This window comes from Montipora foliosa, chromosome 4 (assembly GCF_036669935.1).
Source record: "Montipora foliosa isolate CH-2021 chromosome 4, ASM3666993v2, whole genome shotgun sequence".
Taxonomy (NCBI): Eukaryota; Metazoa; Cnidaria; class Anthozoa; order Scleractinia; family Acroporidae; genus Montipora; species Montipora foliosa.
The window spans coordinates 27,457,004-27,479,503 of record NC_090872.1 but is presented as its reverse complement, the minus strand read 5'-3'; the positions used below and the strand labels follow the sequence as shown (position 1 = coordinate 27,479,503).

At 39.4% G+C, this 22,500-nt stretch overlaps 1 protein-coding gene across 5 annotated transcripts in view; it reads right to left on the bottom strand.

Annotated features, from left to right (window-relative positions):
- Positions 1-21,926, bottom strand: part of LOC138000490 (von Willebrand factor D and EGF domain-containing protein-like) — a 166,008-nt gene extending 144,082 nt beyond the window's left edge. Inside the window, exons 1-3 of one of the 5 annotated variants that reach the window (XM_068846948.1) lie at positions 21,303-21,926; positions 14,047-14,106; positions 275-543 (exon numbers count right to left, since the gene is read on the bottom strand). In XM_068846948.1, coding sequence (XP_068703049.1) covers positions 275-543; positions 14,047-14,106; positions 21,303-21,780 — 807 coding nt within the window. In that variant the 5' untranslated portion in view covers positions 21,781-21,926. The remainder of the gene's footprint in view (positions 1-274; positions 544-14,046; positions 14,107-21,302) is intronic. The other 4 variants (XM_068846949.1, XM_068846946.1, XM_068846947.1 and 1 more) reach the window with 4 other exon arrangements.
- Between the last annotated feature and the right edge of the window lie 574 nt (positions 21,927-22,500).

Sequence of the window (22,500 nt, the reverse complement as noted above, 5' to 3'; positions counted from 1 at the left end):
TTCTCTTGTTATACTTGTTGTATTTGAGGTATGAAATATTGAATCCTACTAAAAGCAGGAATCTTACGAAGTCGGGAATTTAAAATCGAAGGACACGGAATGCGGAATTTTCAGCTGGGAAACCAGAATCCCACCATTCATGGGGAGACAAAGTATATATTTTAGTGTATGTTTTGTCATCGTCATCTTTAACGTAATCGCTACCATCATCGGGATAAATAGTTGACTGATTGACTGTATAAATATTGGGGATAAGAGATTAAAAAAGTCTTACCCATTGTCCCGGCTCATAGTGTGGTAAACTTGTACTGAATTTTCCGGACAACTCAGACGTAATATTTTCGCCGACTAATTTTGGATTCCAGTCGGTTTTTTTATTCTTGCCGTCTGCGTACCATTCAATCTGATATGTCACATTCTTCCATTGTCTTATTTTTTCATTAACTGATACATTGCACCACAAAGAGACTTCTTCGACTTCGTCTTCGTCCTTCGCAGATATCACAGGATACCCAAGGTAACGGGTTGGAAACTTCTGTGGTACTAACAAAGAACATAATATAAAATGAATGTTGCATAGACTAAAAATTAATATCATTAAAGGAATGATTAACAAGGAAAAGTAAAATGACACCTTGTCCATTGCGCAAATTAGACAAATTTAATTTGGATTCTAGTAACTTGTGCTGTCTAAAATTTCTTCAAAGAATTCTTAATCTTACTTATCTTTAATTGCCAAATAAGGTTCTATCGATCCTTTCTTCAATTTCTTATATTATTGTGGTTATTCTCCATTTTTCCGCGTCCAAGGCAGGATTTTCCAGGATTCTGTACAACTGCTTACTTTGCTCAAATGGGGATTGACGACAGCGGCTGCGGCGACGAAGACAACGACGAGACCTGGTTGTTCTTCATAATTGTCAGATTCCCAGCTGACCAACGGTCCAATTACAAGTGGTGCCACTCTCACAGTACTACAATCCCATAACCAACAAATCTCACGCTTCAAATACTGGTATTTGTTCAACTTTTTCTGTTCTTCTGTTTTCCTTCACTTATATAGTTATTCTAATAATAATAATAATCATAGTAATAATAGTATCTGGTCTCCTCCCTAGACCTAAGGTGCCCAGACTGTTGGGAAACCCTTCACCATTTCACTTTTAACATCAACCATGCAGTCCAATTAAGTATCCAAGACTTTCCTGAGTATTCTTGCAGAACCTAGCAGACACGCTTTCTTTAACAGATCGAATGCACATGTCATTTCTAAAGCCTCAAGACCTTTAAGAAGTCCCTTAGAAAATGCCCCCAAAGCCCCAATGACGATCGGGATAATCTTCACTTCATGACAGTTCCACACACGCCCAATTTCTCGCTTTAATAAGGTCTTGATAGTTTTCATCCTTCTCTTGCTCCTTGTTCTTGACCCTGGTTTTAAAGGGGCAGGCTACGTCTATTATGAGACATGATCTTGACTGCTTATCAAGAACAACAATATCAGTTTTTTTTTTGTGGTCAACTCGATGGTTTGTCTGGATCTTAAAATCCCACAGCAACTTGAACGCTTCTGATTCAAGCTCAAGCTGAGGCTTGTGATCATACCATTTTGCTCCCATTTCAAATCTGAATCCTTCACAGAGCTTCCAGTGTATGACAGCTGCCACTTTGTCATTAATTATTAACTTTGTCATTTATTATTATTATCATCATCATCATCATCATCATCATCATCATTATTATTATTAATATTATTATTATTATTATTATTATTAATATTATTATTATTATTATTATTATTATTATTATTAAGTAACGACGGGTTTTTTTTTTTTATTTATAAACATTAGTGTAATTTTCTTTGCATTGCTAGTTTGGTCACCAAACACTGATCCGTTATTCTATATTATAGTTTATTTGTATCTTTGTTAACATTGCTGTAATAGCCCTTATCGGAGTTATCAGCGGTTTTGCCACATAAACGAGGCTAAGGGGTCACTTTGTATCGAATTGACCCTTAAGGAGGCTCAAAATAGTTTCTCTGTTTTTAAACAAATAAATATATTCTGTCTTTAGATACAGTCAGGGTAATCATATCAAGACGAAATTTGGCCAGGGTATTAAGTACCCATCATAAATTTGTCACATTACATTTTCCTCCAAAAAAGCGTTACCATGGCAACGACATAAGGCATTTCTTTGCGCCTTAAAATCAAGATATATTGTCTTTTTTGAAAAGACGGGACGCTGAAATCTTCCAATTCGATTCAGAATTTCCAGATAATGTTAGAAATATTCTCTAAAATATTTCAAATTCAACAAAATCTGTAGGTCAGCAGTTTTCAGAAAAATCCGTTTTTTTGAAATGTCTCTATTTTTAATCTAATTTGAAAGACAGACGTTTTAAATTAATCTAAGCTAACATGCAAAAAAAAAATAATAAAAGAAATTCACGGTCCAGAAGCAGCGACATAAACGAGTAAAGTTGCACAATCTGAAAAATGAGGGGGTTACAAGATCAGCATTTATGTATGCGTCACCCGTTCATTCGAGTGCTCGCGCGAGTGGAGCTACAGGCCAACAGAAACAGGTTTAAGTGACCATTAAACCGTTCGCGTACAATTTTCGTGGTTTTCGTGAATAGGAGATGCCTATTTATACTCTATATAGATAGGAATTAGAAGAAAAGTGAGCGAAATTAGCGGTATTTGTTTATTTCTGGTGACCCATTTTGAATAATAAGCTGACGCGAGCAGCTTTTAGAATTGCGTATGTGGCTTACTCCAGCGCGCTCAGCTGAAAATCCTTTCCAGCCTCCTTAGAGGATTGCGCATCCCTACTGCGCACGATTTTCATGTCATTAGCTCGCTCACATGAGCACGTGCGTTTACAAAACGTACGAGATTTCCCTTAAACTAAACCCGATAGCGACATAACTGCTCCTTTTCTCTGAAACGAGGACGGTGACCTCCGAACTTTTTTGTAGGTATTTGCTAAGAACAGTCTAATAAAGAACATATTTGAAGATGAAAAAAATATTGATAGTAGAACATGCTTTTTTTGGAAAAAAAGTTCCGTACTGGGTGTATTTTGGCCAGGGCGAGGACTTCAAGCTAACCACGGAACTGTCCAAAAACGTGCACTATTTCTACTACAACCAGGCAATCAAAAACGGCGTCAATGAAGCAATACTGCTCATGTGAATAAAAGAAGCTTTATTTTCAAAATAAAATTTCGTGTCTTTGAAGTAACCAAGACTTAATTCTGTATGAAGATGATTCGAATTTTTAACGCGCAACCAGTAAAATTACCCTATTTTAAGAGCATGCTGACGCGTAAACAAGCACGGTGACCCCTTATTTTTTTTTTTCTTTGCATTCTTTTAATTTTCACATCATGAATGTTATTATGGCAAGTTTCCAAACAAGTTTGATAGTAGAACAATTTCAAGGGAATTACCTTAAGGGCGTTCGCGCCAAAATCTTCCTACCGTGAAATTTTATTCATTTCTCCCCTAGAGTTAGATTATAAAGTACTTACTCCAAAAAAAAAAAGGGGGGGGGGGGGGGGCACCGGCTTTGTTTCGGAGAAAATGGCAGTGGAAAAATGCCTTAATTTCGTTAAATCGGTCACGAAAACGAGATGTAGATTCATCTGCTCATCCGTCAAAAATCATAAAAAGAAACTGTTAGAGTGAAGGTTTGCGTGCATAGGTTTTTAGGAGTGAGGTTTTTCGATAATTGCATGCCGCTAGGGCTGCCGCCAACAGTAGAGTTCATCCTGGACGAGCGTTTTCGGAAGCTCTTCCAACCACTTCCGGAATTCGAAGGCACGAGAAAAGAACAATAAAAATAAAAAAGATACCTTCTTATGGTGGGATTTTTTTTTCATTTTGTCATATTTTGTAGATAGTAAGTAAAGTAAGTGATTCATGATTAAAAAAATAGGAGTCACCGGTGATCTGAAATGGATGTGATGTTGCAAAGCTCTTGGAAAATTTCGTTTGTCACGTTTTTGCGTGACTTGTCGGGGACGGACTGGAACCCAAGACAGGATCGATTTTTGAAGGGATGAAAGGCTTTTATTTTAAAAAAAAATAAATTAACGTTCTCGAGAATAGCAATAAAGTTCAAAGCAGACGTCATCTTCATTTGATTAGTGTTTTGGATAATATCTCTCCATTGCGGTTATGCTCATCTTCTGGAGTGTGGTTTTTTGTGAAATTTAATCGCTGGCTCTTTCCCCGCAGGTGGACGAAAATACAATTCTGCTCCATTTTCACGAAAGAAAAGGAAAGGAACTTAAAAAACAGGCATTCACTTTGAACTTAAGTCCGTAGGGTAATAAAAACATTTGAAACAAACAGCCCCATAATATTTACTCAACGGACCGTCCTCGAGTTTTCCAAACTTTCAGCTAGTACTCGATCAGCTAACTTTTCCAGAGCTTTTCCACCCTCCCGCTCACTTCTTTAACGTTTCATGATGATTAGGAAATAAATGTGCCATTCTTGTGCCGGCCTGGATTTTTTTTTTCCTGGTGTTTTTGTCGCCATGTTATTTTCACTAATGCTTGAGAAATATTTCTGAAAATCAAGTAGAATAGTGCACGGCTGATAAAACAACGCGAATATTAGTCGTGAAGTAGTCTATTTGACTTTCATAAATATTTTTTAATCAATTTTGACTGATCATGATCTTCTCTGATCCAACGCTGTTCAAGACTTATCGTTCACGGTTGTTGCAAAGGTTTTAAAACCTCAACTTCATTAATGCTCGAAGTAACGCGTGGCATATTACAGTTGCGTTACCTGTGCAGTAACGTTGCAAACAAACAATTAGCACGAACGTCCTTAAGCCTCTTTATATGTGTATATGATCTTTTCAGAAAATATTGTGAAATGTATGAGAGATTTTATTTTCTATAATATTGTTGGTTAGTTTGAATTTCTAAATTGTAACGAAAATTATGGAATCATTGCATTAATAGCTCTATATACGGATCACCTTGTAAAAAAATTACTGTTATACTCCGGCACTACGGTTGATGATGATGTTTGAAATATCGAAACAAGTTACTTTTAAGTTATTTACATGTTAATTTTGAATTTGTGGTTGTATTTTAAAAAATGATTGAAACACTTGTGCTATCAATACCATTTGGAAAATATTATTTAATAATAACGTTTATTTTAGCCTGCTTGCAGGCGGTAGATTGTTGCCGTGAAACACGTATCAGACGCCATATTGGAAGAGCATGGGATATGTCTGCGGTTGGGTGACAAAAAAAAACGGGGTGGATGGCGCGAAAGAGAGGGCGGGAAAAACCGTCTGTCCGAAAACCAGCCTTTTCTTGGTAACTGCCTGGGCACTTCCTTATGAGCTTCCGGTTACATGTGACGCCACAATAACTGACCAATATAGTAACAGATCGTGACAAAGCTGTCAATCACTTAAGCGTACAGTCGTAAACAAACTTTCTCTGGAGCGTCTACTTGCACCTACTGGTAAACTGGTGTATTAATCCAAAATGGCGGACGTTGTATTGTTTCCTGTTGTTAGCGTTATGTTATTGAATTATAATCGTCTAGCTAGAGCACACGATGAAAGTTTGGAGAACTTCTTTTTGCCTTTTCAACATTGTATTTTGCAAATAAGACAAAGCGGAGTGTCTGTTAATCCAAGCTATGTTGAATATTTTGCGACCAACTGAAAAGGCAGGTGGTGGACAAAGCACTAACCCCCAGTCCATGGACTACCCAAATGGACTACCCTAAAATGGACTAACTATTAAAAATGTCATTTCAAATGAGTGCCATTGAAAGAACTGAATTGATTATAATACTTACATTGCACATACCTTGATAATTAATAATAATAAAATAATAATATCTGACCTACTAATTGCCCTTTCTCGCAGTCGGAGACTGAATTATTGAGAGCGCAGCTCAACGAGGTCGGACCAAAGGAGCTGTGCTGCGGGCTAGGCAGCTAGGAAAACCGGAGTACCCGGTGAAAAACTCTCGGAGTCAGATTGAGATCGACTGAAACTCAGCCCACATACGACCCGGGCCAGAGTTGAACCCGGGTCACAGAGGTGGGAGGCACGGTTGATGACCACTAAACCATCCTGACTTCCCAAAATTTTCATCCATACGGCCATGGTTTCACTTCACTTGCCGTACATGAAGTAATCAGCCATCACAACACTAATTGAAAGCTAACCTTTTTAAAATGGAAAGCACTAAAACCTGATGAGCCACATATGCCGCTCACAAAGTGGAACTTTTAATTATTAACTCTCTTTTTTTTTTCTTTAATTTTCTTTACACCCGTTCCTACCGTGGGAAGAGCGCCGGAAATTTGTTAGCTGCAAGTTGAAAGACTGAAAATCAATTCGCTAACAACAGGACCCAACCTGGGATAATATATGACACGAAGGAAATAATTGTAACGTCTCGAAAATGACCGGTCTATTGACCATTTTATGACTGAAATAATCCTCGCCGCGATCGATCAGAAGCGAGAGAGCGAGCAGGGAGCGAAAACGAAATGACCCCGTTGACATATCGATGGCTCACTAAGGTTTAGGTCGATGTTATCTGGTGCTTTCCTTTTAAAATCGGTTCTTACGCTTAAATACTGTTGAACAATGCTGTTTAAAATGGGTGTTGAGGCTTAAGTAAGCACAATTTGAGATGCTGCTTACACTTAGATCAACAGTACTCATTCGAAATAGTATTTTTAGGGTTGTCCATTTGGGTAGTTCATCGGGGTAGTCCATGGACTGGGGCTCAGTGTTTTGTCCACCACCGAAAGGGCAAGTCCAAATATTGTTCTTGTTCTTTTCCTGGCTCTCGACACTAGACCTTAAGCCCGCCGCACACGGTGGGGAAAGAGCTGAGCAAACTGCCTCGCGAGGCGGTTTGCTCAGCCGTTCTCTCACCGTGTGTGGGGAACTTTTGGTGAGAAATTGGCCTCGCGAAGCCGTGAGGAAAAAATCATACATGTTTGATATTTTTCCCCTCGCGAGGCAAATTCCTCATTGTGTGCGGCCATCGTGAGAATCGAGTTGAGCTTGGTCAATGAAGCATCCAATAAAAATACATGGCATTCTCACGTGACCTCAGTGACGTCGGAATTTCTTCCTCCGACACCATCCTAAACCGCTGGAGTCACGTGAGTATGCCATGTATTTTTATTGGATGCTTGACTAAACCAAGCTCAGCTCGATTCTCATGATGGCCGCACACATTGAGGAATTTGAATTTGATTTTATCCTCACGGCCTCGTGAGGCGAATTTCTCACCACAATTTCCCCGCACACGTGAGGAAACGGCTGAGCAAACCGCCTCGCGAGGCAGTTTGCTCAGCTCTTTCCTCAAGTGTGCAGCAAGCTTTATACGCTTGTACATTTTGTATTCCCAATAAAGATCATGCGGTAATACTCAGGAGGTTTAATTCGACCCTTTGTCTTGTTTAATCAAAAGAGTGCATGCAGGCATTCATGCTTGCATGCACTCTTTGTAATTATAATAAAGCCCCGGGGAATAAAGGGGTAAAAATGTAAGAAAACCGGCATAAACCACAGCAAACGATAAGTGTAGGTCTTACCCATTCCGATTTCTTGTTCAATACGGAAAGTTTGAAAATCCGTCAGTTCGCACTGACTATTCGGAAGCTGTGAACGCGCGTTACACGTTTCAACCCTTATGGGTTTCTGATTATTGCATAGTAACTTAAAAACATTACATATCAAAAGCTAGTCTAAAAAGATTCGCTTTAAGTAAAGACTGCTCCTTATCTGTCCTTAGGTTGGTCATTGTCTTTGACGTTAGTAGTTTTCGTAAGGTAGTGATGCGTGTGTGAGCAACACGGATGTTGCAAGGCTGTAGGATCCTAGCGATAATCTGAGAAGTTCCTTTGATGTAGGGTATAGTCACTGTAGTGGTAGGTGTCAGGTTATTCTTTGTTGCGTTAGGTTCTGTATGGTAAGTGTTGCGTGTAACGAAGTCGCAATTGTAGTTGTTCATACTAAAAACATTATCTAAGTACTTATGTTCGTCTGCTAAGCTGTCGTGTGAGTCAGAAACCAGTAGCCCGCGTCTCGTTAAAGTCCGTATTGTTGTAGCCTTGTGTGCCGTAGGGTTGTAAGATGATTCGTCAAGGAATCTGTCAGTGTGGGTGGATTTCCTGTAAACCGTCGTCTGTAGTCTGTTGTTGTCAAGGATGACCAAGCATTCAAGAAAAGGAATCTTACGATTATCCTCGAATCGATTGAGAATGGACTGGAAATCGACTGGGACTCTGCTGCATATGTTTCCTACAGCACTGACTACTACGCACGGATCATACTGGAAGCTAGTTTACTAACTTAGAACAGACACCAATAACCCGATGCCTACAACTTCCCGCACCCTACAAACGACTCATCGATGACATTAACAGACAAAGAACACACTGATTTACTCTATCACAGCACAGCCCGACGTATTCTACGATACACGTATATACCTTAGACCTATAGACGGATGGAAACGCACCAATCACTGCATGTTTAGTCTTCCAGCCAACTACATCTATTATAGGCTCAACTGACAGTTGACCAATAACATCACGAATAAGTGGACCAAGCACATCTACGACCGGAGTTCTTAAAGCACCTACATGGCAAATCACTGGACTCTGAAAATGACTTCCGCTCAGGTTGTCGAAACGTCAGTCAATGTCATCTCAAACAGTCCTCCTCAGGACTACACTCACACAGACGATCTTACTTTACTTAATTATGATATGACTCCTTGGTTCAAACCATTTACAATAATCCATAACATTCTTCATAAAAACAACATTTTATATAAAATGAAAACAAAAACCCATATTGCATGTCTTTATTGCACCAGTACTGAGCAAACTACGATGCATCTATTCTACTCATGCGTAATCGCCAGACATCATTATGGCGCGGATTTACCAATTGGTATAACTCACTCCATTCGGAAAGAAATATCCGAACTTTCCGAAAAATAAATTGCACTTGGTGTGCTGAACGGTTGGTTGTTTTCGTCAATCCTCAACAACTAAATCCTTATCGGGAAGTATATTCTTTGTAGTAATGTGCTTGAGGAAAATATAAAGTTTCAATTCGCAGACTATATTAATTCTGTTTAACAAAAAAAAGAAGAGTGGAAAAATACATTTCGGTCATGACAAATACTCAAACTGCTTTTGTAAGAAAAATGGAATAGGTTTCTTCGAGTGCCATATTTTGGTGTTCTGGACTAACTGTTAAGCCTGGTTTCCATATGATCTGCAACGGTCTGCGACACGGTCGTAATGGTAGGGAAAGTAGAACTAAATTCAATATTCTTGACCATTACGACCGTTTCGCCGACCGATTGCAGACCGTTGCAGATCATACTGAAACCAGGCTTTAGTTAAGTCAAGGAGTTTGATCTGTAAATCTGTGAAGTGTATTCTATTTGGTCACCACTACCACAGGGATCCCATGAGATAGCATCACGCATGCGCACGTCAGTGCTTATCGGCTCGCGCTGCCAGTTCGAAGCAGTGACATTTTACCGAAGGAATTTGGAAAACGTTCTGTCTATTTTCGACAATACTGCTCTCACTTCACATCTCTGAAGGTTATGGGCGAAGACAACCCTAAGAAATTAGATTACAGCGCAGAAAATTGCACCACTGAGGAGATAAACAGTTTGACCGAAATGGCGGGCATCCTCCGTAGCTTACAAAGCTCTCTCACACAACTTGTCACAGCTTCGAAAGCCCAAACTGAAGCTTTCAATAATCTGAGAGAAGATATTCTTTTGCTACCTGACCGGTATGCAGAAATGGTGAAGACGGTATTTCAGTTTGGACCCCCAACTCTTTGGACTTAACCGAGGCCAATTGCTTGCTCGACTCCCAGCGACGGCTAAAGTCCGAAACATCACCGTGTATCACGGCAACGAATAGCGACCTGATCCAGGGTTGTTACGAAACAGCAAAAGTCACCCAACATCATATTCCAGGGTCTGATAACATACCAGCAGAAAAGGAATCTAGAGCATTAAAAGAGTCAACAAAATGGTCATTATCTCACAAGATTTTCTAATGTTGTACAGACAGAATGGGGGATGTTTGAAATTGACCTGTTTGCCTCTAGACTTAATTGTAAGATTGTAAAATATGTGTCATGAAGACCTCACCCTGGGGCACAGTTTATCAATGCCCTTTTCGTGAATTGGCAACTTCATTATTTTTATGTCTTTCCGCCTTTTTTAGTCTCATTGGCAAGTGTTGATAGAAGATCGAACAAGGTCAATCAACAGGAGGTCTTGTTATCTTTCCATTATGAACAACACAACCCTAGTTTACCCTCCTTCTGGATCTTCTGACAGACCACCCTCTAGCACTTCTACAGTCGGACAGTCTCTTTTATCTGTCCCACAGCAATGCAATTCACCCTCTCAGCAGAAAACTGCAACTAAAGGTTTGAAAAGTATCAGGGAGTCTCTTCAGCAGAGAGCGACTTCGAGCAAAGCTACCAACATTTTGCTACAATCATGGTCAAATGAGACCCAAATACAGTATGCCTCGTATATCAAGCAATGGCATGACTTTTGCTCTAAATGGAAAATTGATTTGTGCAATCCATCCATAAATAAAGTATTGGATTTCCTAGTGAGTTTGCATAAACAATGGTTGTCATACACCACCATAAACACAGCCAAGAAGTGCTTTATCGGCTATTATTATCTCTCTTAACAAGGTGAACATGGGTTGCCATCCTATTGCCTCCCGCTTCATGAAGGGCAATTCAAGGCAAAAATCCACCTGTGCCACCGTACCGTACCACATCACTTCCGCCAACTCAATTAAGCCTGAAATCTCAGACTCTGAAAATAACTATGTTAATTGTTTCAGCACAAAGATGATGGAGAGTGCACCTGGTAGACAAACAGTACATGAAAGAGAGAGAAAGTTCGTTTTAGTTTGCCTTTCCAGGACACATTAAACAAAGCAGACCAACATATAAAGTGCTATCTCTACACTCACGCACCTACCCTAACGATCAATCCCTTTTTGTTTTTACTCACCCGAAAGAATCTCTTCGGAGGTCAAAGTTGCTGCGAGGTACTAAAACAAAGCTTTGCTTGAGCCATGTAAAACATCGTGGCCGTGCTTCTTGAGATACGATATCAAGCTGAACCCGTTCGGTTATGTCACGTGCTGGTGTTGATATCAACACCTTCAAACCTCACAGTACCAGAGCAGCGGCAGAATCGAAAGAAAAAACTGTATCTGTTGCCATTAAGGTAATTCTGGACACTGCAGGCTGGTCTTCTGAAAGGAAATTTGACCAGTCCTACAACAAGCCCTTACAAAGGGAATCTCTGTAGCTTTGACACATCCGTACTAACCATTTAATATAGAACTGAAATTTGTTAGATACATTTGCACTTAACATTTGTGTGAATGCATGCACGTTTTGCCTTGTTATTGACCAGAATTATCTAGCTTCAACATGTATTTCCTATCTGATATTGAGTTTGTTCCTGTTCAACCACAGATATACTGTATGCAGCATGTACACTGGAGTACATCATCCTTGATCAAACATGTCTCGTGTTTATATTTATTCTTCTCATGTGAATGTCTGGGCTTTGAAGTCTAATGGGATCCCTGTGGTAGTGGTGACGAAATGGAATTGAAAAATTAAACGAGAATTACCTTACTTATGAGTCATCTGCTGCCACAAGGGATCACATGCCCACACCCTGGGCTAGCACAAACCTCTCTGGTGAGCACCGTGTCCATTTATTATCACCTCGCTACATTTTTTACAACAACACCGTGCATCACCCCGCTTAGCAACATTCACATTTCAAGCTTTGAAGACTGACGTGCGCATGCGTGATGCAATCTCATGTGATCCCCTGTGGCAGTAGGTGACTCACAGAATTACAATCAAAGTTCAGCTTACAGGTAAGTCTCGTTTAATTTTTCAATTTTAGGGATTGTAAAAATATAAAATAAAATATAACAAAATAAAATAAATTAGAAACCCCGTCCTCTGGTGGACGGGATTTAACTTTTGTCCTGAGAAATCATTAGTTTTTGGGCTGGTGGTTAGATTTAGTCCAAGTCGAGCCCGAGTTAGCATCGTTCACACGCCGATAGCTAACCCGGGTTAATTTGAATCCGGGTCGAAAGGTTAGTTTATGCCGTGTGAACAAGGCTTTCGTTAAGGTTTATCTCTTTAAGGTTTATTTATTTACGAATTGGAATCCATAGCATGCATCCGAGAGACTAAGGGAAGTTCGTTGTTTGGAGTTCTTTATATAATACATTTTTGTTTATCGTCCAGTTTTCATTACTGGTCGCGTGATTAGCCTATGATCTTAATGACGTTTATGACGTTGATGTTGGCCAATTGTAGGGAATTCTGGGGTGGAAAAACTTCAATCGCCAGCGAAACATACAAAAGGGCCACCATGGTATTCAAATGCTTGCATGACAGGGATGGCTCCGGACCATTTAGCATCGAAGTTTTTTGAACGAAATACAAGCTACAACTTAAAGGACCCCGAGTACAAAGTTATAGTTAGATTGCCACGTACAAATTTAAAATAGTTTTAGTTATAGTGGCGCCACACTGTAGAATGCCTTTCCTTATGGGGCTAGGTGCCCAATCAGCAAAGTGCGTTCACGGAAAGCAGCTTTTTAACATCGTGTAGTTTATAGTTATAGTTATAGTTATAGTTATAGTTATAGTTATAGTTATAGTTATAGTTATAGTTATAGTTATAGTTATAGTTATAGTTATAGTTATAGTTATAGTTATAGTTATAGTTATAGTTATAGTTATAGTTATAGTTATAGTTATAGTTATAGTTATAGTTATAGTTATAGTTATAGTTATAGTTGTGTAGTTATAGTTTTGATCTTTCTGTAAATAGCTGATGAATTGGCCGTGGCTAAATAAAGTTTCATTCATGCATTAATTCATTCAATCATCGCGCAGTCATAATAAGGTATATCAGAGATGGTTGCATCTCCGATAGGCCTTAATGTGACTGCAGGTTGCACTTAGCGAGGTGTTATCGCCGATATGCCTTTTAATGTGGCTGCGCGATGCAGTTAAGTGTCATATATGGTTATCAAATTGGACTATGTGACTGCGTGATGCAGTAGTCATCTATACCCACATCTCACCGTTGCTCACCCACAGAGTCTCCAGTAGCTCAGTGGTTAGACAAACCGTACTGTAGCTAGATCACGGAGGATCGTGGGTTCAAATCCCATTTGGGGCTCGAGCCAGTTTTCCGAGTTCCCCTTCGACGATGAGGAGTATCTGTCATTTTTTTCTCACATTACTCTGTTAGTTTTATATTTTATTTCGCGCCACAGCTGCAGTGACAGTTGCATGGTTTGTAAATCAATTAACGAGTTTTAACCTTTGCTTCTGTTTGCTGCTATACGAAGAAACTATTGATTTGCTACCGCTGCCAATAAACTGTGCATGTCGGATCAGTTTCCGTTTTATGATTCTGCGCATTAAATGGGCTAACGTCGATATTGCGCTTCCTTGTTGTCTACAATACCAGATCCTCGCTGAATTTTCGCAGTTTGCGCTTCCCTGACAATTTCCAAACAATTCTGAATCGGGTACTTCTGAGATGATTCACCTCCAAAGTCAAAGTAAGTTTAAGTGCATTTTTTTGGGAAAGGTAATTGGTTCTACTTTTCTACGATTTTTGATTATGACCATCACATGCGACTAGCCTATGCCACAAATCGAGTCGAGTAAATCATGTCGACAGGCTTTCGCGAATCGCGAGCGATACGCGATCTAAGGTCATCGATCATGTAGTGCTAGTGGCATTTGAAAGTCGTAAGCAACAATCGTATCGTCCGAGTCGCCCTTGAGAAAGACAAAAAGGAATTCAGAATTGGTTACTTAGTTTACTGGTCTATATTGTACTGAAGACTGTACGATTTACTCGACCAAATAGCGTCACATTGTGTCCGGGGGTCTTACCTGCACTACAATTCTCTAATGAGGATCCAGTTTTTCCATAAGGGCAGGGTACACCATCTCCTAAAAAGTAAAGGGGAAAAAAATGCATGAAACACTTATATTTTGTAAATTTGATGAAGATTTTTGGTAAGATAGGAAATAGCGCCGTCAGCATCCGTGATTTGCAACATTAAGGAATAGCGGGCCTCGGTGAATTTGAAGACGTTATTCATTTTCCATACATTTTCGTCTTTCATTGCAAGATTGTTGCTTCGTGCAAAAGTGGAAAAGAAAAGGAAAAAAAATTGACTTAGAGTCATTATCAAAATGGCCATATTTACGAGAGTATTAAATCCTTTTTAAAGGTCAGGTTAGTTACAAGTTTAAGTAGTTTAGCTCTCTCATTTGTCATATAGCGAATGACAATAAGATGAAGCAACACATACCCTGAAAAGGTTAATATTATAAAAAAATAATATATTTTTTCTTCTTTCTGGAGCCAAATCTTTTAACATCCACAGGTTTAAGCCAGGGGATAGCTCTTAATTACCAAACCGTTGCTATGGACTCCTTCAAAGAGTCATTTCCCGAATTCATTTACCTCCATAGTAATCTTTATTGCTAAGTGTGTTCTATTTCACATTCCTTTCTATGGTTCGATTCACAACCATATTTGGTAAATCACGTGACTAAAAGAGAAAATGCCTAAAAACTCAGCAAGCTACCCATGTTTTTCATAAATTTTTGACCCAACAGTATGACAAAATTCCAACACAAAATCTGTAGCATGGATTTAAAAAGAAATAATTTCTCAAAAAAAGCATGACGTCATAAGGCCCTCCTTTGATACAGTTTTCAAAATATCAGTTCCATTTTTGGTCCAAATAAAAAAATTCATGCAACAGTTTACAAAAAAATGATGGGACGGTTCCCATCGAGTGAAAACATTGCCTCTTCCTTTCGTTTCCTGAGAGCTTATACCTGTTTTTCACTGAAACGCACGGCAGAGAGGACTGGGACTAGTTGCGCATGCGCTTTATGATTGAAATGATACCAGATTTTCATTGAAAAAGTCACTTTATAGAACGATCCATGCAACCTTTCTGTAGTGCCCTTTGTCTAAAAAGCTTTCTTAGCAACCATTGTTTTTCTGTAGTTTAGTGTCACCTCCCTTAAAGGCAAACAAAATCAAACAATTATAGTGTCCCCCGTTTATCTACATTTAACAAGAAAATACTGATTATATTAATAATAACAATTGTGGTCATTATTAATACGTGTGATGCCCCCGTCGGGGCAGACCAGGTCATAAAATGGGGACCGTTTGTTTTCCGTCGTATCCACAAACTGTAACGTTTGTTATCATTGGCTAGTTTAAATAAGGTTAGGAGAGTGTAGATTTATATAAAATATAACGGTATATTTTAGTGGACACACGTTCATTCTGCGTCATTCAGGTGTCATAGTCATACTATTACATCCACATGTCATGGCCATTGTCACTTTTCGCGTTTGCTTTCTTTGTTTCCCGAAATCGCAGGTGACGAAACAATTTCTACTGCCGATCGCCTTGTTTCGCTGAAGGTTAAGTGTTGATTTCTATTTAAGTCCAGTTGTTAGGGCGCTTCCCTTGAGATCCGGGGAGCCCGGGGAAAGATACGTTCTGACCACTCATTGAATTTGTTCCTGGTAGTCCCTGGTTCAACTTCTCAGCTGCACGTGTAAATAGCCAACTGGTTTCCCTCCGGCCAGTTGGGATTCTTAACAGTTGCTGTTGAATGTTCTGTTCTGTCGTGATTGTGTTTCACTGGCCCTATTAGGAGGGGTCAATTAGGTATGCATGTATGCATCAAGCCATTTGTACATGTTACAGCTTTCATATTGTCGTTGTAATCGGTTTCGTAAAAGGTATTCGGTGTTTTGTGGAGATTTTTATCGGTTACACAAGGTGAAACTATCGTAGTACTAATGGCACTGAATGATCTTCCGGAAATATTAGTTTATAATTCCTTTTGAATTGAATAGAGTCTTCATATTAACTAACTGGTAAAATTTTTCAGGTTTTCAACATCAGAAATTAAAATTATTTTCGTAAATTGGCGCAATTAATTGAGACCAAATCAAGGTACATTCTTAAGGTTACCGTGTACATTTAGGGATCCATTCTGGGAAACGGATGTAGGGTAACGCTTTCCGACTACGGCGCAGATATCCCCAACCCCTATATTAAATGTGTTTACTGGAATATTTTATTTATATTGAAGGAAATGCTTTGTTTTTCTTGAAGTTGAAATGCAAAGGTGCAAATTCATACTCAATAGGAATTTCATTAATTATATCACCCAGAAACTCATTTTACGGAGCCATAAAACAAAGAGCGTCACGGAAAATTGTGTTACTTCTGATTTTTTCCAAATTTGGTGTGTTAATTGTCAACAAAATAAGCCATTCATCTACCAAATTGTAGCCTGGAAACCTGAGGAAGTCATATCCAACAGCCCTCACAAGGCATGCATACCCGTTCATACTCACTAAGTGAAACGACCCGAAGATACGATCTGTCGACCCGAAAAATGCATTACAATTTACATTACCGTCGCACAGCTGTCCCCACGAATCGAACGTCGATCCGTAAAATTCGTGAATCGCTTTTACGATCCGTGTGTGGATTCGACTATTGCATGTTTCAGTGGTTGTAAGTCGCTTATTTTTATGCGGTCCAACTTGTGGAAGAACCGTTTTCCATAAACATGAGCAAAGTGAAACAAGACAATAGTGCCGTTTATACGAGAGAAAATAAGCCTCGGCTTACTCTGGCCGCGGCGTACATAATACGCGAAAGGAACTATTTATACGAATGTAAACTCCCAGGCCAGGATAAGCCGCAGCATGAGAAAGCCGTGAACGTAGATTTTGAACCATTTATACGGGGTGTTAGCGTCTTATGTAAGCCGCGGCCAGAGTAAGCCGCGGCTTATTTTCTCTCGTATAAACGGCCCTAATATGTTTATGCGTCGTTCTAAAAACCCATGCCGTAAAAAGTTAAGAGCAAAGCATGTGTGCATGTTGCATGTTATGAATCGCGTAGACAAAAACGTACCAAAGCTCGCACTAACTACAAAAAACGAGACAATAGGGCCGTTTATACGAGAGAAAATAAACTGCGGCTTACTCTGGCAGCGGCGTACATAATACGCAAAAGGAACTATTTATACGAGTAAAAACTCCCAGGCCAGGTTAAGCCGCGGCTTGAGAAAGCCGTAAATGTATCTTTTGTACCATTTATGCAGGCTGTTTGCTTCTTGTGTAAGCCGCGCACCGGTGGCTCAGTTGGTTGATTACCGGGCTGCCATGCGGGAGGTCGTGAGTTCGACTCCGGCCGGACCAACACTCAGGGTCTTTAAATAACTGAGGAGAAAGTGCTACCTTTGTAATTACATCTGCAAATGGTTAGACTTTCAAGTCTTCTCGGATAAGGACGATAAGCTTCCATGTTCATTAGTTCCCTGAGTGTGGGACGTTAAAGAACCCACACACTATTCGAGAAGAGTAGGGGACGAAGTTCTCGGTGTTGTGGCTGTCCTCTGTGTGCATATGGGTGGGTGGGTATAGCAAGTCCACATCAGCTGAATAGCTGCCAAAACGTCAACAAATAAATAAAATAAAAAATAAAAAAAAGTAAGCCGCGGCTTATTTTCTCGTATAAACGGAGCTATTGTGTGTTTGCGTCGTTCTAAAACCCGTGTCGTAAAAAATATATTCACGCCAACATCTGACTTCGTTCAATGTGCAGACCTCAGAAAAACCCGCATGAACTGAAAATTCAACGTCCGAAATGTTGCATAGTGTGAGCAGCGTAAACGACAACGTACAGCTGCGGCGTACACAAACCACAAACAATGTAGGCAACGCGTTTATATTGCGTTGCAAAAATCTGTTGTAAAAATATGTAGCCACTAAGGAATATTTCTTTTTAATACCTGACAGCTTTATATCCATTTTTTATGTCAGGAAGTGTGTGCTTGTCATTCTGACATTTAAACGCCAGTAAGGGGTGAATTATTATTTCACTGTAATTTTGTACGGGGGTTGATTTGCCTACAGGAATTCCTTCATTTGCTAACGCAAAAGGGTGAAATGGTCACATTTTCTGGAAGGGAACTAATTTCTCACTTAACATTCAGTTCAGAATTTATGGTGTGTACCATTGCTTTAGACAGCGCTTTAAAGTTGGAAAGTTCAGGTGAAATCAGCTACAAGAGATATGCGTATGTTTGTACAAAGCCATATACACACAATTTATGCCCATTTCTTTGTGTTTCACACTTTCCCTTTCGAACTAAAATCAAAATTACCTACGACATTGGCCAATGTGATAAAAAAATATTTCCGTCTGTTACCTGCAGGCTTGAAGAACTGTAGGGATTGTAAAGTCTCTTGCACCAAGAATCGGTACGTTTTTAAAATGAAATTTGTCAATTTGTCGCACAGCATTAAAGGAATTTCTTCCGGCCACCTGGCGCACTTAAAGCGCACTAGGGGGATGCTTTTGGCAACCACCTAAGAGCTAAAATTCTCGGTTTCTGGCTAGATGTAATTTTTATTAGTCTCTTCTGAATAAGGTAATGAAAAACCACTACTGTTGCGCGGTTTGATGTTAAAGGGGTAGTGTCATGGATTGTTAGTAAAAATCTGGAAAGCAAAGGAGACCTGTTTACCGATGGAAAACAAAAATTAACGGCCAAAGTTTCTTCAAAACGGCTATTTTAGCTCAAAGAAACAATTCTTAAGAGTTTTTAGTTACGCGTAGCCAAGATTAAAATGAATGCCAAATTGAAAACGTCGAGCCGACGTTTTCAAAATCTCCTCTTGCATCTTACATGAACTCCGTAATAAATGAGTGTGGCTCATTCTTCTTTTAAAATTTGATCGATTTTTAGCCCACTGCGGTGATCCAGAAGCAGTTTAAAAATGAAACGGTAACTGAAAATTGGTTTAGTAACTTTATGGTCGAAATAAAAGGGGTAATTCCCGTGATACTACCCCTTTAATTAATGCTTTATTTCGATGTCCTTGATCTGCATTAGGTAATCGCAGAAAAATGACTATATGACCAAATGAAATTGTTCAAATCTGATGTTTTGACGATTTTGAAACTTTGTATTACTAATGACAAATAGATCAAGATAAAACTTTGTGTGGAAAACTCGTCTGGAAAAAAATTAGAATTCGGAAATGTTGCGGCGACAGTATTTACAATCCCCAAGTCATGTATGGTTTTGCATGTTTATGAGTTTACCATGTTTCGAAAATACCAAACCTTCGAAAGAAGTGAATCTTCAGGCAGTCTCAAAAATCCACCCAAAATATAATAGCTTTTTCGTCCATCCAAAGTCTTGTTCAGCACTGGATCTTTCTAAAAACAACCGCTTCAGGACGAAATACTGTATCAAACATCGTCCGACAGTTCGAAAAGTTCGACCTCCATTTTATTTCAGCTAAAGATTCCCTATATAAAAGTATTTTCGAAAATAAAGTTAAAAATTTACAGCGAATTTTATTTTTTGAGAAATCGAGCATTGTCTGATTCTGCCCAGATGGGGCTGGAAGCCACCCTCAAAATCAGCAAATTTTGTGAATGTTGAGCAGCCTCGCAAAGCAAGAACATGAAAAAAGGGAAACTATCTTTTATATCGCGTAAAAGTATACCATCCAACCTTCTAAAAAGCGATAAATGATCTTTTTATTTCGCTTTTACAAACAATTTAGAGGCCCCCACATTAACCCCCTCTAAAACATGGTTGTTTCGCTTAAATTTTACTGTAAATCCAAGGGTAAAAATCTTAGCGGGTGCGCATCGTTTTTCGATAAAAAATACTTTCTAGGGATTCTTAACCTTTCATCACAAACATTCAAGAAATCTACTGGTGGCCCGTGAATATTCTCTTGTTGGGAGAATAAAACGTCCAAGCGATTTTCAGTCTTTCCGCATACCGCGGTGTTGCAATTCTACTGCGTGTCGTTCCCGGGGTGTCGTGTTTTGAAAATTTCTTACACCATTTTTTTTGTTTTTGTTTTTTAGAAACCCATAGCCAAGACAGGGCTAATCTTGGATTATCCTGATAAATTCTCCAATTGAAGCTTCTTTGGGGAACCAACATTAGCGCGTGACAGTGCTTGCATGACATTTTAAGTTGCATTTGGTTCGATTTCCTTTGTCAATACTCTTTATACTATTGCTATTAACTTGCTAGGTTGCTTCGAGTTTGAGGATTCACAAAAATAAGATTTAGATTTAGCCAAGCCTAAAAGCGGAGCTCCCTGGTTATTTAATCTTACTGCCTACAGGGTTAGTGAAAATAAAAGGTTTCGAATTGTCCGCGTTTTGATGTTTCTGGTTCCTGCTTTAATAATGAAATCATTTTCTTTGCTTTCCTCTATATAAAAATTCACTGCCTAACGACTGAATTCCACGGTAAATTTCGGTAATTTTTGAGAGCGGAAATCAAGTTTAGGGCCGAAGGTAAGAACAAGCCCACACGGCCATATGGAACATTTAACACAACAGAAAGACGCCAACCGTACCTCATTTTTACACGAAAATCCTATACTATTGCTATAAAAAAACCATCCAGATATCTTCGCTAGGCTCTAAAGGGGCTTTCTGTGTAAACTTTTTTTATTCTTTTGGTGATTTCGACTAAGTTCCCTTTGCTTTTCCTCCTCGCTGAACCGCTACTTCCCATCTTGCTGATTCTGGGTCAAAGGCCATTTTCCCGACATCAGGGAATGATTTCCAGTGATTGGCGTGGAATGTCACCAGAGAAAGAGATCCTGTGTGACGTAATTATTTTACGAACTCTGCCGACGTCATGAAAATAGGCATGATGACCCAAGGGATACGAGGGAAGGAAATTAACGTTGTAAAAATAATCTATTTTAACCACTTTACGTTACCATGCTTTTGGCATTATGTGACTGAAGCATAGAGACTCTAGGCCTTCGGCCATCGAAGTTTTATAAGAAAAACAACGCATAAAGCGGTTATAGACATAGTGAAGCAATGCATTTTATTAAATCTGACTTGACGTTTCGTCTGTGGCAACATACATATTCAAAAGTAACAAACGTATGTTGCCACATACGAAACGTCAAGTCAGATTTCATAAAATGCAATGCTTCGCTATGTTTATAACCGCTTCATGTGTTGTTTTTCTTGTGTGATTGAAGGTTTCTTTCGTGTTAAATAAATAAATAAATAAAGTGATCTCCCTTACCGGCACAGTAAGCAGCAGGACAGCCAAGAATATCGCGTAGGTAGTAAAGGAAAAAATTTCCTTCACAAAGCTTAACGCCAACCTTAAACGAGTACGAACATCCACCACCCGTTCCCGCGATATTGATGCATGCCATAATATGAACCACTGAATCGTTAGGGCTGGTGGGATGTGTGCCTGTTGTACCATCCAACCAAATCGGATACTGAGTACCACAATGATTAACGTTGACTTTAGTAGTGGGCATTTTCCCACCGACAAAGCTGGTAAAACGGTACCATCCGGAGACTAGACCATTGTCACACAAAGGAGTTTGCCCTGGATTCCACAGACTGTTCACGCTGCGGCGAGAATTGTTGAGTTTTTTGTGCGAGGCGCTCTGACAGCAATCGCCGCAACTTGGAATTTGGTTCCCAAGTACACGTGCAAAGACAAAAAGAATAGTTGCACATTGCAGAAGGAGCCAGGCGCCATTCATCGCTTTATTCCTAATGACTGTCGGAGTCTTTTTCAAGATCTCTCCAACTTCCTACCTTTGAAAGGGAATACGTCTGTCATTTGAGTCCAAAAGGCTTAGCTTCTCAGCGACGTCATCAGTTGTTTATATTTCAATGGCAAGTTCCTTTCGGGCTAACCAAACTCGTACCTAGAGTCCTCGGGCTTTTTGGTCAGCGGGTGAGCTCCCGGAAAGGCACTGGGATAATGGACTTGACTTATTTTTTTGGTTGGTCGCTTCCATAACAATGACAGTCCGACAGGAAGTCGGTAAGTAATTCGGAAACCCCAGAATTTGGAGGGCGATTGAAAATCTAAAACTAGTTTTAGTGCTTACTGTTTTTTTCTACCTCAGAAATATATAAATGAATCGGTTGCAATGAAATCATTCTCTGAAATAGCCTTTAACCTAGAATCAGCGAGACGGGAAGTAGTGGTTCAGTGAGGAGGAAAAACAAAGGGAATTTAGTCGAAATCACCCAAAAAAAAAAAAAATTAATAAAATAGAATTACACAGAAAGGCCCTTTAGAGCCTAGCGAAGATATCTAGATGTTTTTTTATGGCAGTAGTAAAGGATTTTCGTGTAAAACTGAGGTACGGTTGGCGTCTTTGTGTTGTGTTAAATGTTCCATGTGGCCGCGTGGGCTTGTTTTTACCTTCGGCCGTAAGGGGGTATAAATTATGTCTAATACCGCACGGAAA